This window comes from Oncorhynchus clarkii, unplaced genomic scaffold, assembly GCF_045791955.1.
Source record: "Oncorhynchus clarkii lewisi isolate Uvic-CL-2024 unplaced genomic scaffold, UVic_Ocla_1.0 unplaced_contig_4472_pilon_pilon, whole genome shotgun sequence".
Classification (NCBI taxonomy): domain Eukaryota; kingdom Metazoa; phylum Chordata; class Actinopteri; order Salmoniformes; family Salmonidae; genus Oncorhynchus; species Oncorhynchus clarkii.
Genome location: NW_027261108.1, coordinates 374,600 through 391,989, shown reverse-complemented (window position 1 = coordinate 391,989; position 17,390 = coordinate 374,600). Strand labels below are relative to the sequence as shown.

Below are 17,390 nucleotides of genomic sequence, written 5' to 3'. Positions count from 1 at the left end.
CCACTAGGGGTATTACAACACTGGTGGACCACTAGGGGTAAAACAACACTGGTGAACCACTAGGGGTAATACAACACTGGTGAACCACTAGGGGTAATTCAACACTGGTGGAACACTAGGGGTAATTAAACACTGGTGGACCACTAGGGGTAATACAACACTGGTGGACCACTAGGGGTAATACAACATCTATACAACACTGGTGGACCACTAGGGGTAATACAACACTGGTGGACCACTAGAGGTAATACAACACTGGTGGACCACTAGGGGTAATACAACACTGGTGGACCACTAGGGGTAATACAACACTGGTGGACCACTATGGGTAATACAACACTGGTGGACCGCTAGAGGTAATACAACACTGGTGGACCACTAGGGGTAATACAACACTGGTGGACCACTAGGGGTAATACAACATCCATACAACACTGGTGGACCACTAGATGTAATACAACACTGGTGGACCACTAGGGGTAATACAACACTGCTGGACCACTAGGGGTAATACAACACTGGTGAACCACTAGGGGTAATACAACATCTATACAACACTGGTGGACCACTAGGGGTACTACAACACTGGTGGACCACTAGGGGTAATACAACACTGGTGTACCACTAGGGGTAATACAACACCGGTGGACCACTAGGGGTACTACAACACTGGTGTACCACTAGGGGTACTACAACACTGGTGGACCACCAGGGGTAATACAACACTGGTGAACCACTAGGGGTATTACAACACTGGTGGACCACTAGGGGTAATACAACACTGGTGGACAACGAGGGGTAATACAACACTGGTGGACCACTAGGGGTAATACAACATCTATACAACACTGGTGGACCACTAGGGGTAATACAACACTGGTGGACCACTAGGGGTAATACAACACTGGTGGACAACGAGGGGTAATACAACATCTATACAACATTGGTGGACCACTAGGGGTAATACAACACTGGTGAACCACTAGGGGTAATACAACACTGGTGGACAACTAGGGGTAATACAAAACTGGTGGACCACTAGGGGTAATACAACATCTATACAACACTGGTGGACCACTAGGGGTAATACAACACTGGTGGACAACTAGGGGTACTACAACACTGGTGGACCACTAGGGGTAATACAACACTGGTGGACCACTAGGGGTAATACAACACTGGTGGACCACTAGGGGTAATACAACACTGGTGGACCACTAGGGGTAATACAACACTGGTGGACCACTAGGGGTAATACAACACTGGTAGACCACTAGGGGTAATACAACACTGGTGGACCACTAGGGGTACTACAACACTGGTGGACCACTAGGGGTAATACAACACTGGTGGACCACTAGGGGTAATACAACACTGGTGGACCACTAGGGGTAATACAACACTGGTGGACCACTAGGGGTAATACAACACTGGTGAACCACTAGGGGTAATACAACATCTATACAACACTGGGGGACCACTAGAGGTAATACAACATCTATACAACACTGGTGAACCACTAGGGGTAATACAACACTGGTGAACCACTAGGGGTAATACAACATCTATACAACACTGGTGAACCACTAGGGGTAATACAACATCTATACAACACTGGGGGACCACTAGAGGTAATACAACATCTATACAACACTGGTGGACCACTAGAGGTAATACAACACTGGTGAACCACTAGGGGTAATACAACATCTATACAACACTGGGGGACCACTAGAGGTAATACAACACTGGTGGACCACTAGGGGTAAAACAACACTGGTGGACCACTAGGGGTAATAGAACACTGGTGGACCACTAGGGGTAATACAACACTGGTGGACCACTAGGAGGTAATACAACACTGGTGGACCACTAGGGGTAATACAACACTGGTTGACCACTAGGGGTAATACAACAGCTATACAACACTGGTGGAAAACTAGGGGTAATACAAAACTGGTGGACCACTAGGGGTAATACAACACTGGTGGACCACTAGGGGTAATACAACATCTATACAACACTGGTGAACCACTAGGGGTAATACAACATCTATACAACACTGGTGGACCACTAGGGGTAATACAACACTGGTGGACAACGAGGGGTAATACAACACTGGTGGACCACTATGGGTAATACAACACTGGGGGACCACTAGGGGTAATACAACACTGGTCGACCACTAGGGGTAATACAACACTGGTGGACCACTAGGGGTAATACAACACTGGTGGACCACTAGGGGTAATACAACACTGGTGGACAACGAGGGGTAATACAACATCTATACAACATTGGTGAACCACTAGGGGTAATACAACATCTATACAACACTGGTGAACCACTAGGGGTAATACAACACTGGTGGACCACTAGGGGTAACACAACATCTATACAACACTGGGGGACCACTAGAGGTAATACAACACTGGTGGACCACTAGGGGTAATACAACACTGGTAGACCACTAGGGGTAATACAACACTGGTGGACCAATAGGGGTAATACAACATCTATACAACACTGGTGGACCACTAGGGGTATTACAACACTGGTGGACCACTAGGGGTAAAACAACACTGGTGAACCACTAGGGGTAATACAACACTGGTGAACCACTAGGGGTAATTCAACACTGGTGGACCACTAGGGGTAATTAAGCACTGGTGGACCACTAGGGGTAATACAACACTGGTGGACCACTAGGGGTAATACAACATCTATACAACACTGGTGGACCACTAGGGGTAATACAACACTGGTGGACCACTAGAGGTAATACAACACTGGTGGACCACTAGGGGTAATACAACACTGGTGGACCACTAGGGGTAATACAACACTGGTGGACCACTATGGGTAATACAACACTGGTGGACCGCTAGAGGTAATACAACACTGGTGGACCACTAGGGGTAATACAACACTGGTTGACCACTAGGGGTAATACAACATCTATACAACACTGGTGGACCACTAGGGGTATTACAACACTGGTGGACCACTAGGGGTAATACAACATCTATACAACACTGGTGGACCACTAGATGTAATACAACACTGGTGGACCACTAGGGGTAATACAACACTGCTGGACCACTAGGGGTAATACAACACTGGTGAACCACTAGGGGTAATACAACATCTATACAACACTGGTGGACCACTAGGGGTACTACAACACTGGTGGACCACTAGGGGTAATACAACACTGGTGAACCACTAGGGGTAATACAACACCGGTGGACCACTAGGGGTACTACAACACTGGTGTACCACTAGGGGTACTACAACACTGGTGGACCACCAGGGGTAATACAACACTGGTGAACCACTAGGGGTATTACAACACTGGTGGACCACTAGGGGTAATACAACACTGGTGGACAACGAGGGGTAATACAACACTGGTGGACCACTAGGGGTAATACAACATCTATACAACACTGGTGGACCACTAGGGGTAATACAACACTGGTGGACCACTAGGGGTAATACAACACTGGTGGACAACGAGGGGTAATACAACATCTATACAACATTGGTGGACCACTAGGGGTAATACAACACTGGTGAACCACTAGGGGTAATACAACACTGGTGGACAACTAGGGGTAATACAAAACTGGTGGACCACTAGGGGTAATACAACATCTATACAACACTGGTGGACCACTAGGGGTAATACAACACTGGTGGACAACTAGGGGTAATACAACACTGGTGGACCACTAGGGGTAATACAACACTGGTGGACCACTAGGGGTAATACAACACTGGTGGACCACTAGGGGTAATACAACACTGGTGGACCACTAGGGGTAATACAACACTGGTGGACCACTAGGGGTAATACAACACTGGGGGACCACTATGGGTAATACAACACTGGTGGACCACTAGGGGTAATACAACATCTATACAACACTGGAGGACCACTAGAGGTAATACAACACTGGTGAACCACTAGGGGTAATACAACATCTATACAACATTGGTGAACCACTAGGGGTAATACAACATCTATACAACACTGGTGAACCACTAGGGGTAATACAACACTGGTGGACCACTAGGGGTAACACAACATCTATACAACACTGGGGGACCACTAGAGGTAATACAACAATGGTGGACCACTAGGGGTAATACAACACTGGTGGACCACTAGGGGTAATACAACAGCTATACAACACTGGTGGACAACTAGGGGTAAAACAACACTGGTGGACCACTAGGGGTAATACAACACTGGTAGACCACTAGGGGTAATACAACACTGGTGGACCAATAGGGGTAATACAACATCTATACAACACTGGTGGACCACGAGGGGTATTACAACACTGGTGGACCACTAGGGGTAAAACAACACTGGTGAACCACTAGGGGTAATACAACACTGGTGAACCACTAGGGGTAATTCAACACTGGTGGACCACTAGGGGTAATTAAACACTGGTGGACCACTAGGGGTAATACAACACTGGTGGACCACTAGGGGTAATACAACATCTATACAACACTGGTGGACCACTAGGGGTAATACAACACTGGTGGACCACTTGAGGTAATACAACACTGGTGGACCACTAGGGGTAATACAACACTGGTGGACCACTAGGGGTATTACCACACTGGTGGACCACTATGGGTAATACAACACTGGTGGACCGCTAGAGGTAATACAACACTGGTGGACCACTAGGGGTAATACAACACTGGTGGACCACTAGGGGTAATACAACATCTATACAACACTGGTGGACCACTAGGGGTATTACAACACTGGTGGACCACTAGGGGTAATACAACATCTATACAACACTGGTGGACCACTAGATGTAATACAACACTGGTGGACCACTAGGGGTAATACAACACTGCTGGACCACTAGGGGTAATACAACACTGGTGAACCACTAGGGGTAATACAACATCTATACAACACTGGTGGACCACTAGGGGTACTACAACACTGGTGGACCACTAGGGGTAATACAACACTGGTGAACCACTAGGGGTAATACAACACCAGTGGACCACTAGGGGTACTACAACACTGGTGTACCACTAGGGGTACTACAACACTGGTGGACCACCAGGGGTAATACAACACTGGTGAACCACTAGGGGTATTACAACACTGGTGGACCACTAGGGGTAATACAACACTGGTGGACAACGAGGGGTAATACAACACTGGTGGACCACTAGGGGTAATACAACACTGGTGGACAATGAGGGGTAATACAACATCTATACAACATTGGTGGACCACTAGGGGTAATACAACACTGGTGAACCACTAGGGGTAATACAACACTGGTGGACAACTAGGGGTAATACAAAACTGGTAGACCACTAGGGTTAATACAACATCTATACAACACTGGTGGACCACTAGGGGTAATACAACACTGGTGGACAACTAGGGGTAATACAACACTGGTGGACCACTAGGGGTAATACAACACTGGTGGACCACTAGGGGTAATACAACACTGGTGGACCACTAGGGGTAATACAACACTGGTGGACCACTAGGGGTAATACAACACTGGTGGACCACTAGGGGTAATACAACACTGGTAGACCACTAGGGGTAATACAACGCTGGTGGACCACTAGGGGTACTACAACACTGGTGGACCACTAGGGGTAATACAACACTGGTGGACCACTAGGGGTAATACAACACTGGTGGACCACTAGGGGTAATACAACACTGGTGGACCACTAGGGGTAATACAACACTGGTGAACCACTAGGGGTAATACAACATCTATACAACACTGGGGGACCACTAGAGGTAATACAACATCTATACAACACTGGTGAACCACTAGGGGTAATACAACACTGGTGAACCACTAGGGGTAATACAACATCTATACAACACTGGTGGACCACTAGGGGTAATACAACATCTATGCAACACTGGGGGACCACTAGAGGTAATACAACATCTATACAACACTGGTGGACCACTAGAGGTAATACAACACTGGTGAACCACTAGGGGTAATACAACATCTATACAACACTGGGGGACCACTAGAGGTAATACAACACTGGTGGACCACTAGGGGTAAAACAACACTGGTGGACCACTAGGGGTAATAGAACACTGGTGGACCACTAGGGGTAATACAACACTGGTGGACCACTAGGGGTAATACAACACTGGTGGACCACTAGGGGTAATACAACACTGGTGGACCACTAGGGGTAATACAACACTGGTGGACCACTAGGGGTAATACAACACTGGTTGACCACTAGGGGTAATACAACAGCTATACAACACTGGTGGACAACTAGGGGTAATACAAAACTGGTGGACCACTAGGGGTAATACAACACTGGTGGACCACTAGGGGTAATACAACATCTATACAACACTGGTGAACCACTAGGGGTAATACAACATCTATACAACACTGGTGGACCACTAGGGGTAATACAACACTGGTGGACAACGAGGGGTAATACAACACTGGTGGACCACTATGGGTAATACAACACTGGGGGACCACTAGGGGTAATACAACACTGGTCGACCACTAGGGGTAATACAACACTGGTGGACCAATAGGGGTAATACAACACTGGTGGACCACTAGGGGTAATACAACACTGGTGGACAACGAGGGGTAATACAACACTGGTGGACCACTAGGGGTAATACAACATCTATACAAAACTGCTGGACAACTAGGGGTAATACAACACTGGTGGACAACGAGGGGTAATACAACATATATACAACACTGGTGGACCACTAGGGGTAATACAACACTGGGGGACCACTAGGGGTAATACAACACTGGTGGACCACTAGGGGTAATACAACATCTATACAACACTGGAGGACCACTAGAGGTAATACAACACTGGTGAACCACTAGGGGTAATACAACATCTATACAACATTGGTGAACCACTAGGGGTAATACAACATCTATACAACACTGGTGAACCACTAGGGGTAATACAACACTGGTGGACCACTAGGGGTAACACAACATCTATACAACACTGGGGGACCACTAGAGGTAATACAACACTGGTGGACCACTAGGGGTAATACAACACTGGTGGACCACTAGGGGTAATACAACAGCTATACAACACTGGTGGACAACTAGGGGTAAAACAACACTGGTGGACCACTAGGGGTAATACAACACTGGTAGACCACTAGGGGTAATACAACACTGGTGGACCAATAGGGGTAATACAACATCTATACAACACTGGTGGACCACTAGGGGTATTACAACACTGGTGGACCACTAGGGGTAAAACAACACTGGTGAACCACTAGGGGTAATACAACACTGGTGAACCACTAGGGGTAATTCAACACTGGTGGACCACTAGGGGTAATTAAACACTGGTGGACCACTAGGGGTAATACAACACTGGTGGACCACTAGGGGTAATACAACATCTATACAACACTGGTGGACCACTAGGGGTAATACAACACTGGTGGACCACTAGGGGTAATACAACACTGGTGGACCACTAGGGGTAATACAACACTGGTGGACCACTAGGGGTAATACAACACTGGTGGACCACTAGGGGTATTGCAACACTGGTGGACCGCTAGGGGTAATACAACATCTATACAACACTGGTGGATCACTAGGGGTAATACAACACTGGTGGACCACTAGGGGTAATACAACAGTGGTGGACCACTAGGGGTAATACAACATCTATACAACACTGGTGGACCACTAGAGGTAATACAACACTGGTGGACCACTAGGGGTAATACAACATCTATACAACACTGGTGGACCACTAGGGGTAATACAACACTGGTGGACCACTAGGGGTAATACAACACTGGTGGACCACTAGGGGTAATACAACACTGGTGGACCACTAGGGGTAATACAACACTGGTGGACCACTAGGGGTAATACAACATCTATACAACACTGGTGGACCACTAGGGGTATTACAACACTGGTGGACCACTAGGGGTAAAACAACACTGGTGAACCACTAGGGGTAATACAACACTGGTGAACCACTAGGGGTAATACAACACTGGTGGACCACTAGGGGTAATTAAACACTGGTGGACCACTAGGGGTAATACAACACTGGTGGACCACTAGGGGTAATACAACATCTATACAACACTGGTGGACCACTAGGGGTAATACAACACTGGTGGACCACTAGGGGTAATACAACATCTATACAACACTGGTGGACCACTAGGGGTATTACAACACTGGTGGACCACTAGGGGTAATACAACACTGGTGGACCACTAGGGGTAATACAACATCTATACAACACTGGTGGACCACTAGATGTAATACAACACTGGTGGACCACTAGGGGTAATACAACACTGCTGGACCACTAGGGGTAATACAACACTGGTGGACCACTAGGGGTAATACAACACTGGTGAACCACTAGGGGTAATACAACATCTATACAACACTGGTGGACCACTAGGGGTACTACAACACTGGTGGACCACTAGGGGTAATACAACACTGGTGAACCACTAGGGGTAATACAACACCGGTGGACCACTAGGGGTACTACAACACTGGTGTACCACTAGGGGTACTACAACACTGGTGGACCACCAGGGGTAATACAACACTGGTGAACCACTAGGGGTATTACAACACTGGTGGACCACTAGGGGTAATACAACACTGGTGGACAACGAGGGGTAATACAACACTGGTGGACCACTAGGGGTAATACAACATCTATACAACACTGGTGGACCACTAGGGGTAATACAACACTGGTGGACCACTAGGGGTAATACAACACTGGTGGACAACGAGGGGTAATACAACATCTATACAACACTGGTGGACCACTAGGGGTAATACAACACTGGTGAACCACTAGGGGTAATACAACACTGGTGGACATCTAGGGGTAATACAACACTGGTGGACCACTAGGGGTAATACAACATCTATACAACACTGGTGGACCACTAGGGGTAATACAACAATGGTGGACCACTAGGGGTAATACAACACTGGTGGACCACTAGGGGTAATACAACACTGGTGGACCACTAGGGGTAATACAACACTGGTGGACCACTAGGGGTAATACAACACTGGTGGACCACTAGGGGTAATACAACACTGGTGGACCACTAGGGGTAATACAACACTGGTAGACCACTAGGGGTAATACAACACTGGTGGACCACTAGGGGTAATACAACACTGGTGGACCACTAGGGGTAATACAACACTGGTGGACCACTAGGGGTAATACAACACTGGTGGACCACTAGGGGTAATACAACACTGGTGGACCACTAGGGGTAATACAACACTGGTGAACCACTAGGGGTAATACAACACTGGTGAACCACTAGGGGTAATACAACATCTATACAACACTGGGAGACCACTAGAGGTAATACAACATCTATACAACACTGGTGAACCACTAGGGGTATTACAACACTGGTGAACCACTAGGGGTAATACAACATCTATACAACACTGGTGAACCACTAGGGGTAATACAACATCTATACAACACTGGGGGACCACTAGAGGTAATACAACATCTATACAACACTGGTGAACCACTAGGGGTAATACAACACTGGTGGACCACTAGGGGTAATACAACACTGGTGGACCACTAGGGGTAATACAACACTGGTGGATCACTAGGGGTAATACAACATCTATACAACACTGGGGGACCACTAGAGGTAATACAACACTGGTGGACCACTAGGGGTAAAACAACACTGGTGGACCACTAGGGGTAATACAACACTGGTGTACCACTAGGGGTAATACAACACTGGTGGACCACTAGGGGTAATACAACACTGGTGGACCACTAGGGGTAATACAACACTGGTGGACCACTAGGGGTAATACAACACTGGTGGACCACTAGGGGTAATACAACACTGGTTGACCACTAGGGGTAATACAACAGCTATACAACACTGGTGGACAACTAGGGGTAATACAACACTGGTGGACCACTAGGGGTAATACAACACGGTAATACAACATCTATACAACACTGGTGAACCACTAGGGGTAATACAACATCTATACAACACTGGTGGACCACTAGGGGTAATACAACACTGGTGGACAACGAGGGGTAATACAACACTGGTGGACCACTATGGGTAATACAACACTGGGGGACCACTAGGGGTAATACAACACTGGTGGACCACTAGGGGTAATACAACACTGGTGGACCACTAGGGGTAACACAACACTGGTGGACCACTAGGGGTAATACAACACTGGTGGACAACGAGGGGTAATACAACATATATACAACACTGGTGGACCACTAGGGGTAATACAACACTGGGGGACCAGTAGGGGTAATACAACACTGGTGGACCACTAGGGGTAATACAACATCTATACAACACTGGAGGACGACTAGAGGTAATACAACACTGGTGAACCACTAGGGGTAATACAACATCTATACAACATTGGTGAACCACTAGGGGTAATACAACATCTATACAACACTGGTGAACCACTAGGGGTAATACAACACTGGTGGACCACTAGGGGTAATACAACATTTATACAACACTGGGGGACCACTAGAGGTAATAATACACTGGTGGACCACTAGGGGTAATACAACACTGGTGGACCACTAGGGGTAATACAACAGCTATACAACACTGGTGGACAACTAGGGGTAATACAACACTGGTGGACCACTAGGGGTAATACAACATCTATACAACACTGGTGGAACACTAGGGGTAATACAACACTGGTGGACCACTAGGGGTAATACAACACTGGTGGACCACTAGGGGTAATACAACACTGGTGGACCACTAGGGGTAATACAACATCTATACAACACTGGTGGACCACTAGGGGTATTACAACACTGGTGGACCACTAGGGGTAAAACAACACTGGTGAACCACTAGGGGTAATACAACACTGGTGAACCACTAGGGGTAATACAACACTGGTGCACCACTAGGGGTAATTAAACACTGGTGGACCACTAGGGGTAATACAACACTGGTGGACCACTAGGGGTAATACAACATCTATACAACACTGGTGGACCACTAGGGGTAATACAACACTGGTGGACCACTAGGGGTGATACAACACTGGTGGACCACTAGGGGTAATACAACACTGGTGGACCACTAGGGGTAATACAACACTGGTGGACCACTAGGGGTAATACAACACTGGTGGACCGCTAGGGGTAATACAACACTGGTGGACCACTAGGGGTAATACAACACTGGTGGACCACTAGGGGTAATACAACATCTATACAACACTGGTGGACCACTAGGGGTAATACAACACTGGTGGACCTCTAGGGGTAATACAACACTGGTGGACCACTAGGGGTAATACAACATCTATACAACACTGGTGGACCACTAGAGGTAATACAACACTGGTGGACCACTAGGGGTAATACAACATCTATACAACACTGGTGGACCACTAGGGGTAATACAACACTGGGGGACCACTAGGGGTAATACAACACTGGTGGACCACTAGGGGTAATACAACACTGGTGGACCACTAGGGGTAATACAACACTGGTGGACCACTAGGGGTAATACAACACTGGTGGACCACTAGGGGTAATACAACACTGGTGGACCACTAGGGGTAATACAACATCTATACAACACTGGTGGACCACTAGGGGTAATACAACACTGGTGGACCACTAGGGGTAATACAACACTGGTGGACCACTAGGGGTAATACAACATCTATACAACACTGGTGGACCACTAGGGGTAATACAACACTGGTGGACAACGAGGGGTAATACAACACTGGTGGGCCACTAGGGGTAATACAACACTGGGGGACCACTAGGGGTAATACAACACTGGTGGACCACTAGGGGTTATACAACACTGGTGGACCACTAGGGGTAATACAACACTGGTGGACCACTAGGGGTAAAACAACACTGGTGGACCACTAGGGCTAATACAACACTGGTGGACCACTAGGGGTAATACAACACTGGTGGACCACTAGGGGTAATACAACACTGGTGAACCACTAGGGGTAATACAACACTGGTGGACCACTAGGGGTAATACAACACTGGTGGACCACTAGGGGTAATACAACATCTATACAACACTGGGGGACCACTAGGGGAAATACAACATCTATACAACACTGGTGGACCACTAGGGGAAATACAACATCTATACAACACTGGTGGACCACTAGGGGTACTACAACACTGGTGGACCACTAGGGGTACTACAACACTGGTGGACCACTAGGGGAAATACAACACTGGTGGACCACTAGGGGTAATACAACACTGGTGGACCACTAGGGGTAATACAACACTGGTGAACCACTAGGGCTAATACAACATCTATACAACACTGGGGGACCACTAGAGGTAATACAACACTGGTGGACCACTAGGGGTAATACAACACTGGTGAACCACTAGGGGTAATACAACATCTATACAACACTGGTGGACCACTAGGGGTAATACAACACTGGTGGACCACTAGGAGTAATACAACACTGGTGGACCACTAGGGGTAATACAACACTGGTGGACCACTAGGGGTAATACAACACTGGTGGACCACTAGGGGTAATACAACACTGGTGGACCACTAGGGGTAATACAACACTGGTGGACCACTAGGGGTAATACAACACTGGTGGACCACTAGGGGTAATACAACATCTATACAACACTGGTGGACCACTAGGGGTAATACAACACTGGGGGACCACTAGGGGTAATACAACACTGGTGGACCACTAGGGGTAATACAACACTGGTGAACCACTAGGGGTAATACAACATCTATACAACACTGGTGAACCACTAGGGGTAATACAACACTGATGGACCACTAGGGGTAATACAACACTGGTGGACCACTAGGGGTAATACAACACTGGTGGACCACTAGGGGTAATACAACATATATACAACACTGGTGGACCACTAGACGTAATACAACACTGGTGGACCACTAGGGGTAATACAACACTGCTGGACCACTAGGGGTAATACAACACTGGTGGACCACTAGGGGTAATACAACACTGGTGAACCACTAGGGGTAATACAACACTGGTGGACCACTAGGGGTAATACAACACTGGTGAACCACTAGGGGTAATACAACACTGGTGGACCACTAGGGGTAATACAACACTGGTGGACCACTAGGGGTAATACAACCCTGGTGGACCACTAGGGGTAATACAACACTGGTGAACCACTAGGGGTAATACAAAATCTATACAACACTGGTGGACCACTAGGGGTAATACAACACTGGTGGACCACTAGGGGTAATACAACACTGGTGGACCACTAGGGGTAATACAACACTGGTGGACCACTAGGGGAAATACAACACTGGTGGACCACTAGGGGTAATACAACACTGGTGGACCACTAGGGGTAATACAACACTGTTGGACCACTAGGGGTAATACAACACTGATGGACCACTAGGGGTAATACAACACTGGTGGACCACTAGGGGTAATACAACACTGGTGGACCACTAGGGGTAATACAACATCTATACAACACTGGTGAACCACTAGGGGTAATACAACACTTGTGGACCACTAGGGGTAATACAACACTGGTGAACCACTAGGGGTAATACAACTAACAGACCCATCTACTAACAGACCCATCTACTAACAGACCCAGCTACTAACAGACCCATCTACCATCTACTAACAGACCCATCTACCAACTACTAATACACCCATCTACTAACAGACCTATCTACCATCTACTAACAGACCCATCTACCATCTACTAACAGACCCATCTACTAACAGACCCATCTACTAACAGACCCATCTACCATCTACTAACAGACCCATCTACCATCTACTAACATACCCATATACTAACAGACACATCTACCACCTACTAACAGACCCAGCTACTAACAGACCCATCTACTAACAGAACCATCTACCAGCAACTAACAGACCCATCTATTAACAGACCCATCTACCAGCTACTAACAGACCCATCTACTAACAGAACCATCTACCAGCTACTAACAGACCCATCTACCAGCTACTCTGTGTAAATGGCATGTGTCTAACAGACTTCTGTCTGATTCTATAGTTCCATGGAGTTGTAGACTCGACCGTGGACAGAAGAGAGCGAGAGTCTGGAGAAAGAGGGTTAGAGTCTGGAGGAGAGGGATAGAGACTGGACAGAAGAGGACTAGAGTCTGGAGAAAGAGGGTTAGAGTCTGGAGGAGAGGGTTAGAGTCTGGAGGAGAGGGCTAGAGTTTTTCAACAGGACAATGACCCAACACACCTCCAGGCTGTGTAGGGGCTAATTGACCAAGAAGGAGAGTTATGGAGTGCTGCATCAGATGACCTGGCCTCCACAATCTCGTGACCTTAACCCAATTGTGATGGTTTGGGATGAGTTGGACTGCTGAGTATGGAAAAGCAGCCAACAAGTGCTCAGCATATGTGGGAATTCCTTCAAGACTGTTGGAAAAGCATTCCGCATTAAGCTGTTTGAGAGAATTCCAAGAGTGTGCAAAGCTGTCATCAAGGCAAAGGGTGGCTACTTTGAAAAATCTCCAATATATAATATATTTAGATTTGTTTAAGACTTTTTGGGTTACTACATGATTCCATACATGTTATTTCATAGTTTTGATGTCTATTATCCTAAAATGTAGAAAATAGTCAAATAAAGAACACCCCTGGAATGAGTAGGTGTGTCCAAACTTTTGACCAGTAGTGTATATAAGGGCTGCATGATGCGACTATAGACTATTGAGGATTTGAGAAGGTTGTGGAGGGACAATAGAGCCCTGAGTCCCAGACCATAAGGACCTGATAGAGGGACAATAGAGGCCTGAGTACCAGGCAGTTAGAACCTGATGGAAGGACAATAGAGCCTGGTACAGGCAGTTAGGACCTGATGGAAGGACAATAGAGCCCTGAGTATCAGGCCAATAGGACCTGATGGAGGGACAATAGAGCCCTGAGTACCAGGCAGTTAGGACCTGATGGAAGGACAATAGAGCCCTGAGTACCAGGCAGTTAGGACCTGATGGAAGGACAATAGAACCCTGAGTACCAGGCCACTAGGACCTGATGGAGGGACAATAGAGCCCTGAGTATCAGGCCAATAGGACCTGATGGAGGGACAATAGAGCCCTGAGTACCAGGCAGTTAGGACCTGATGGAAGGACAATAGAGCCCTGAGTACCAGGCAGTTAGAACCTGATGGTGTGACATTAGAGCCCTGAGTACCAGGCAGTTAGGACCTGATGGAGGGACAATAGAGCCCTGAGTACCAGGCCATTAGGACCTGATGGAGGGACAATATAGCCCTGAGTACCAGGCCATTAGGACCTGATGGAGAGACAATAGAGCCCTGAGTAACAGGCCATTAGGACCTGATGGAGGGACAATAAAGTCCTGAGTACCAGGCCATTAGGACCTGATGGAGGGACAGTAGAACCCTGAGTACCAGGCCATTAGGACCTGATGGAGGGACAATAGAGCCCTGAGTACCAGGCCATTAGGACCTGATGGAGGGACAATAGAGCCCTGAGTACCAGGCCAATATGACCTGATGGTGGGACATTAGAGCCCCGAGTACCAGGCCATTTGGACCTGATGGAGGGACAATTGATTCCTGAGTACCAGGCCATTAGGACCTGATGGAGGAGCAATAGAGCCCTGAGTACCAGGCCGTTAGTACCTGATGGTCATTAGTGAGTTGGGTCGGCTACTACTAAGGCATGTACAGAGTGCATAAGAGGATATTACCGTGACTCAACAGTCATGTAGAATATTACTGCAGTCATGAATCATGACTGCCGGTGTGGCGTTGTCTGAACATACCTGGCATCTTCAGGAGTCTCTGCGTAGATGTGGTAGGTTCTCTCTTCAGTCACAATGTTCAGAGAATTCTCCTTGGCATGGTTATCTACTATGTCCCTGTAGACAGCAGGAATTGGAGAATTTAGGTTAGCTGCAGTAGGCCAACATTGCATTTCATCGGAAATGACACCAGGGCTCTGTCCAAAATGGAACACTAGTGCACTATTTTTGACAAGGGCCTATAGCATCAAAAGTAGTGCACTACATAGGGAATAGGGTGCCATTTGGGACACAGGCCAGGCTCTTACTTGGCGGAGCGGATGTCGATGGTCCCCCTCAGTTTCTCTTCGCTGTCGCTCTCAAAGTACATGAGTTTATCGTCTCTCAGTACAAACCAGCGCAGCTTCCAGTTCCGTCTGGACAGAGTGGACATGCCACCTCCCTTCTTATACAGCCAGCCACTCTTCAGACTGTCCTGCTTAGCCCTGAACCACATGAAGGTTTCGTCCTTCAACACACACCACCTCCGTCGCCACGGGATCATCAGTCCACCTGGGAGAGAGAGATTGTCACATTACCTTTCTTCTTCCACCAGCTTGGTTATATGTTTACTTTGGCAACGCAAGTTTGGAAGTTAACTTTCCATGCCAATAAAGTGTATTAAATTGAACTGAATTGAGCGAGAGAGATGGGGGGTGTAGAGAAAGAGTGAAGAGAGAGGAGAGAGAGGAATAGAGAAAGAGGGGAGAGAGAGAGAGCGAGAGAGAGAGAGCGAGAGAGAGAGAGAGAGAGAGCGAGAGAGAGAGAGAGAGAGAAAGGAGAGAGGAGAGAGAGAGGAATAGAGAAATAGGGAGAGAGAGGAATAGAGAAATAGGGAGAGAGAAGAGATAGGAGAGAGAGAAGGGAGAGAAAGAGGAGAGAGAGAAGGGAGAGAGAGGAATAGAGAAAGAGGGAAGAGAGAGTAGAGAGAGGAATAGGGGAATAAGGAGAGAGGGGAGAGAGAGAGAAATAGAGAAATAGGGAGAGAGAGGAGAGAGGAGAGAGAGGGGGGAGAGAGAGAAGGCAGTTAGAAGGGAGAGAAAGAGGAGAGAGAGAAGGGAGTTAGAAGGGAGAGAAAGAGGAGAGAGAGAGAGGGGAGAGAAAGAGAGGAGAGGGGGAGAGAGAGGAATAGAGAAATAGGAAAGAGAGAGCGGTGGAGAGAGAGAGGGATAGAGAAATAGAGGAGAGAGAGGAGAGAGAGAGGAATAGAGACAGAGGGGGAGAGAGAGAGGGGAGAGAGAGGAATAGAGAGAGAGGAGAGAGGGAGAGAGAGAGGGGGGGAGAGAAATAGAGAAAGAGAGGGAAAGAGAGAGAGAGAGGTCCACTCCCCAACCAAGAATATGGGTACTAGACTACTGGAGCTCTACAACATAACAGAAACCTGCTGCACTAGTCCGCTACAACATAACAGAAGCCTGCTAGACTACTGGAGCTCTACAA

At 47.4% G+C, this 17,390-nt stretch overlaps 1 protein-coding gene across 1 annotated transcript in view; it reads right to left on the bottom strand.

Moving 5' to 3' along the window:
• Window positions 1–17,390, bottom strand: part of LOC139404868 (unconventional myosin-X-like) — a 297,547-nt gene that overhangs the window by 46,338 nt on the left and 233,819 nt on the right. Inside the window, exons 25-26 of the mRNA XM_071147402.1 lie at window positions 16,220–16,463; window positions 15,933–16,028 (exon numbers count right to left, since the gene is read on the bottom strand). Of these exons, the coding sequence (XP_071003503.1) occupies window positions 15,933–16,028; window positions 16,220–16,463 (340 nt within the window). The remainder of the gene's footprint in view (window positions 1–15,932; window positions 16,029–16,219; window positions 16,464–17,390) is intronic.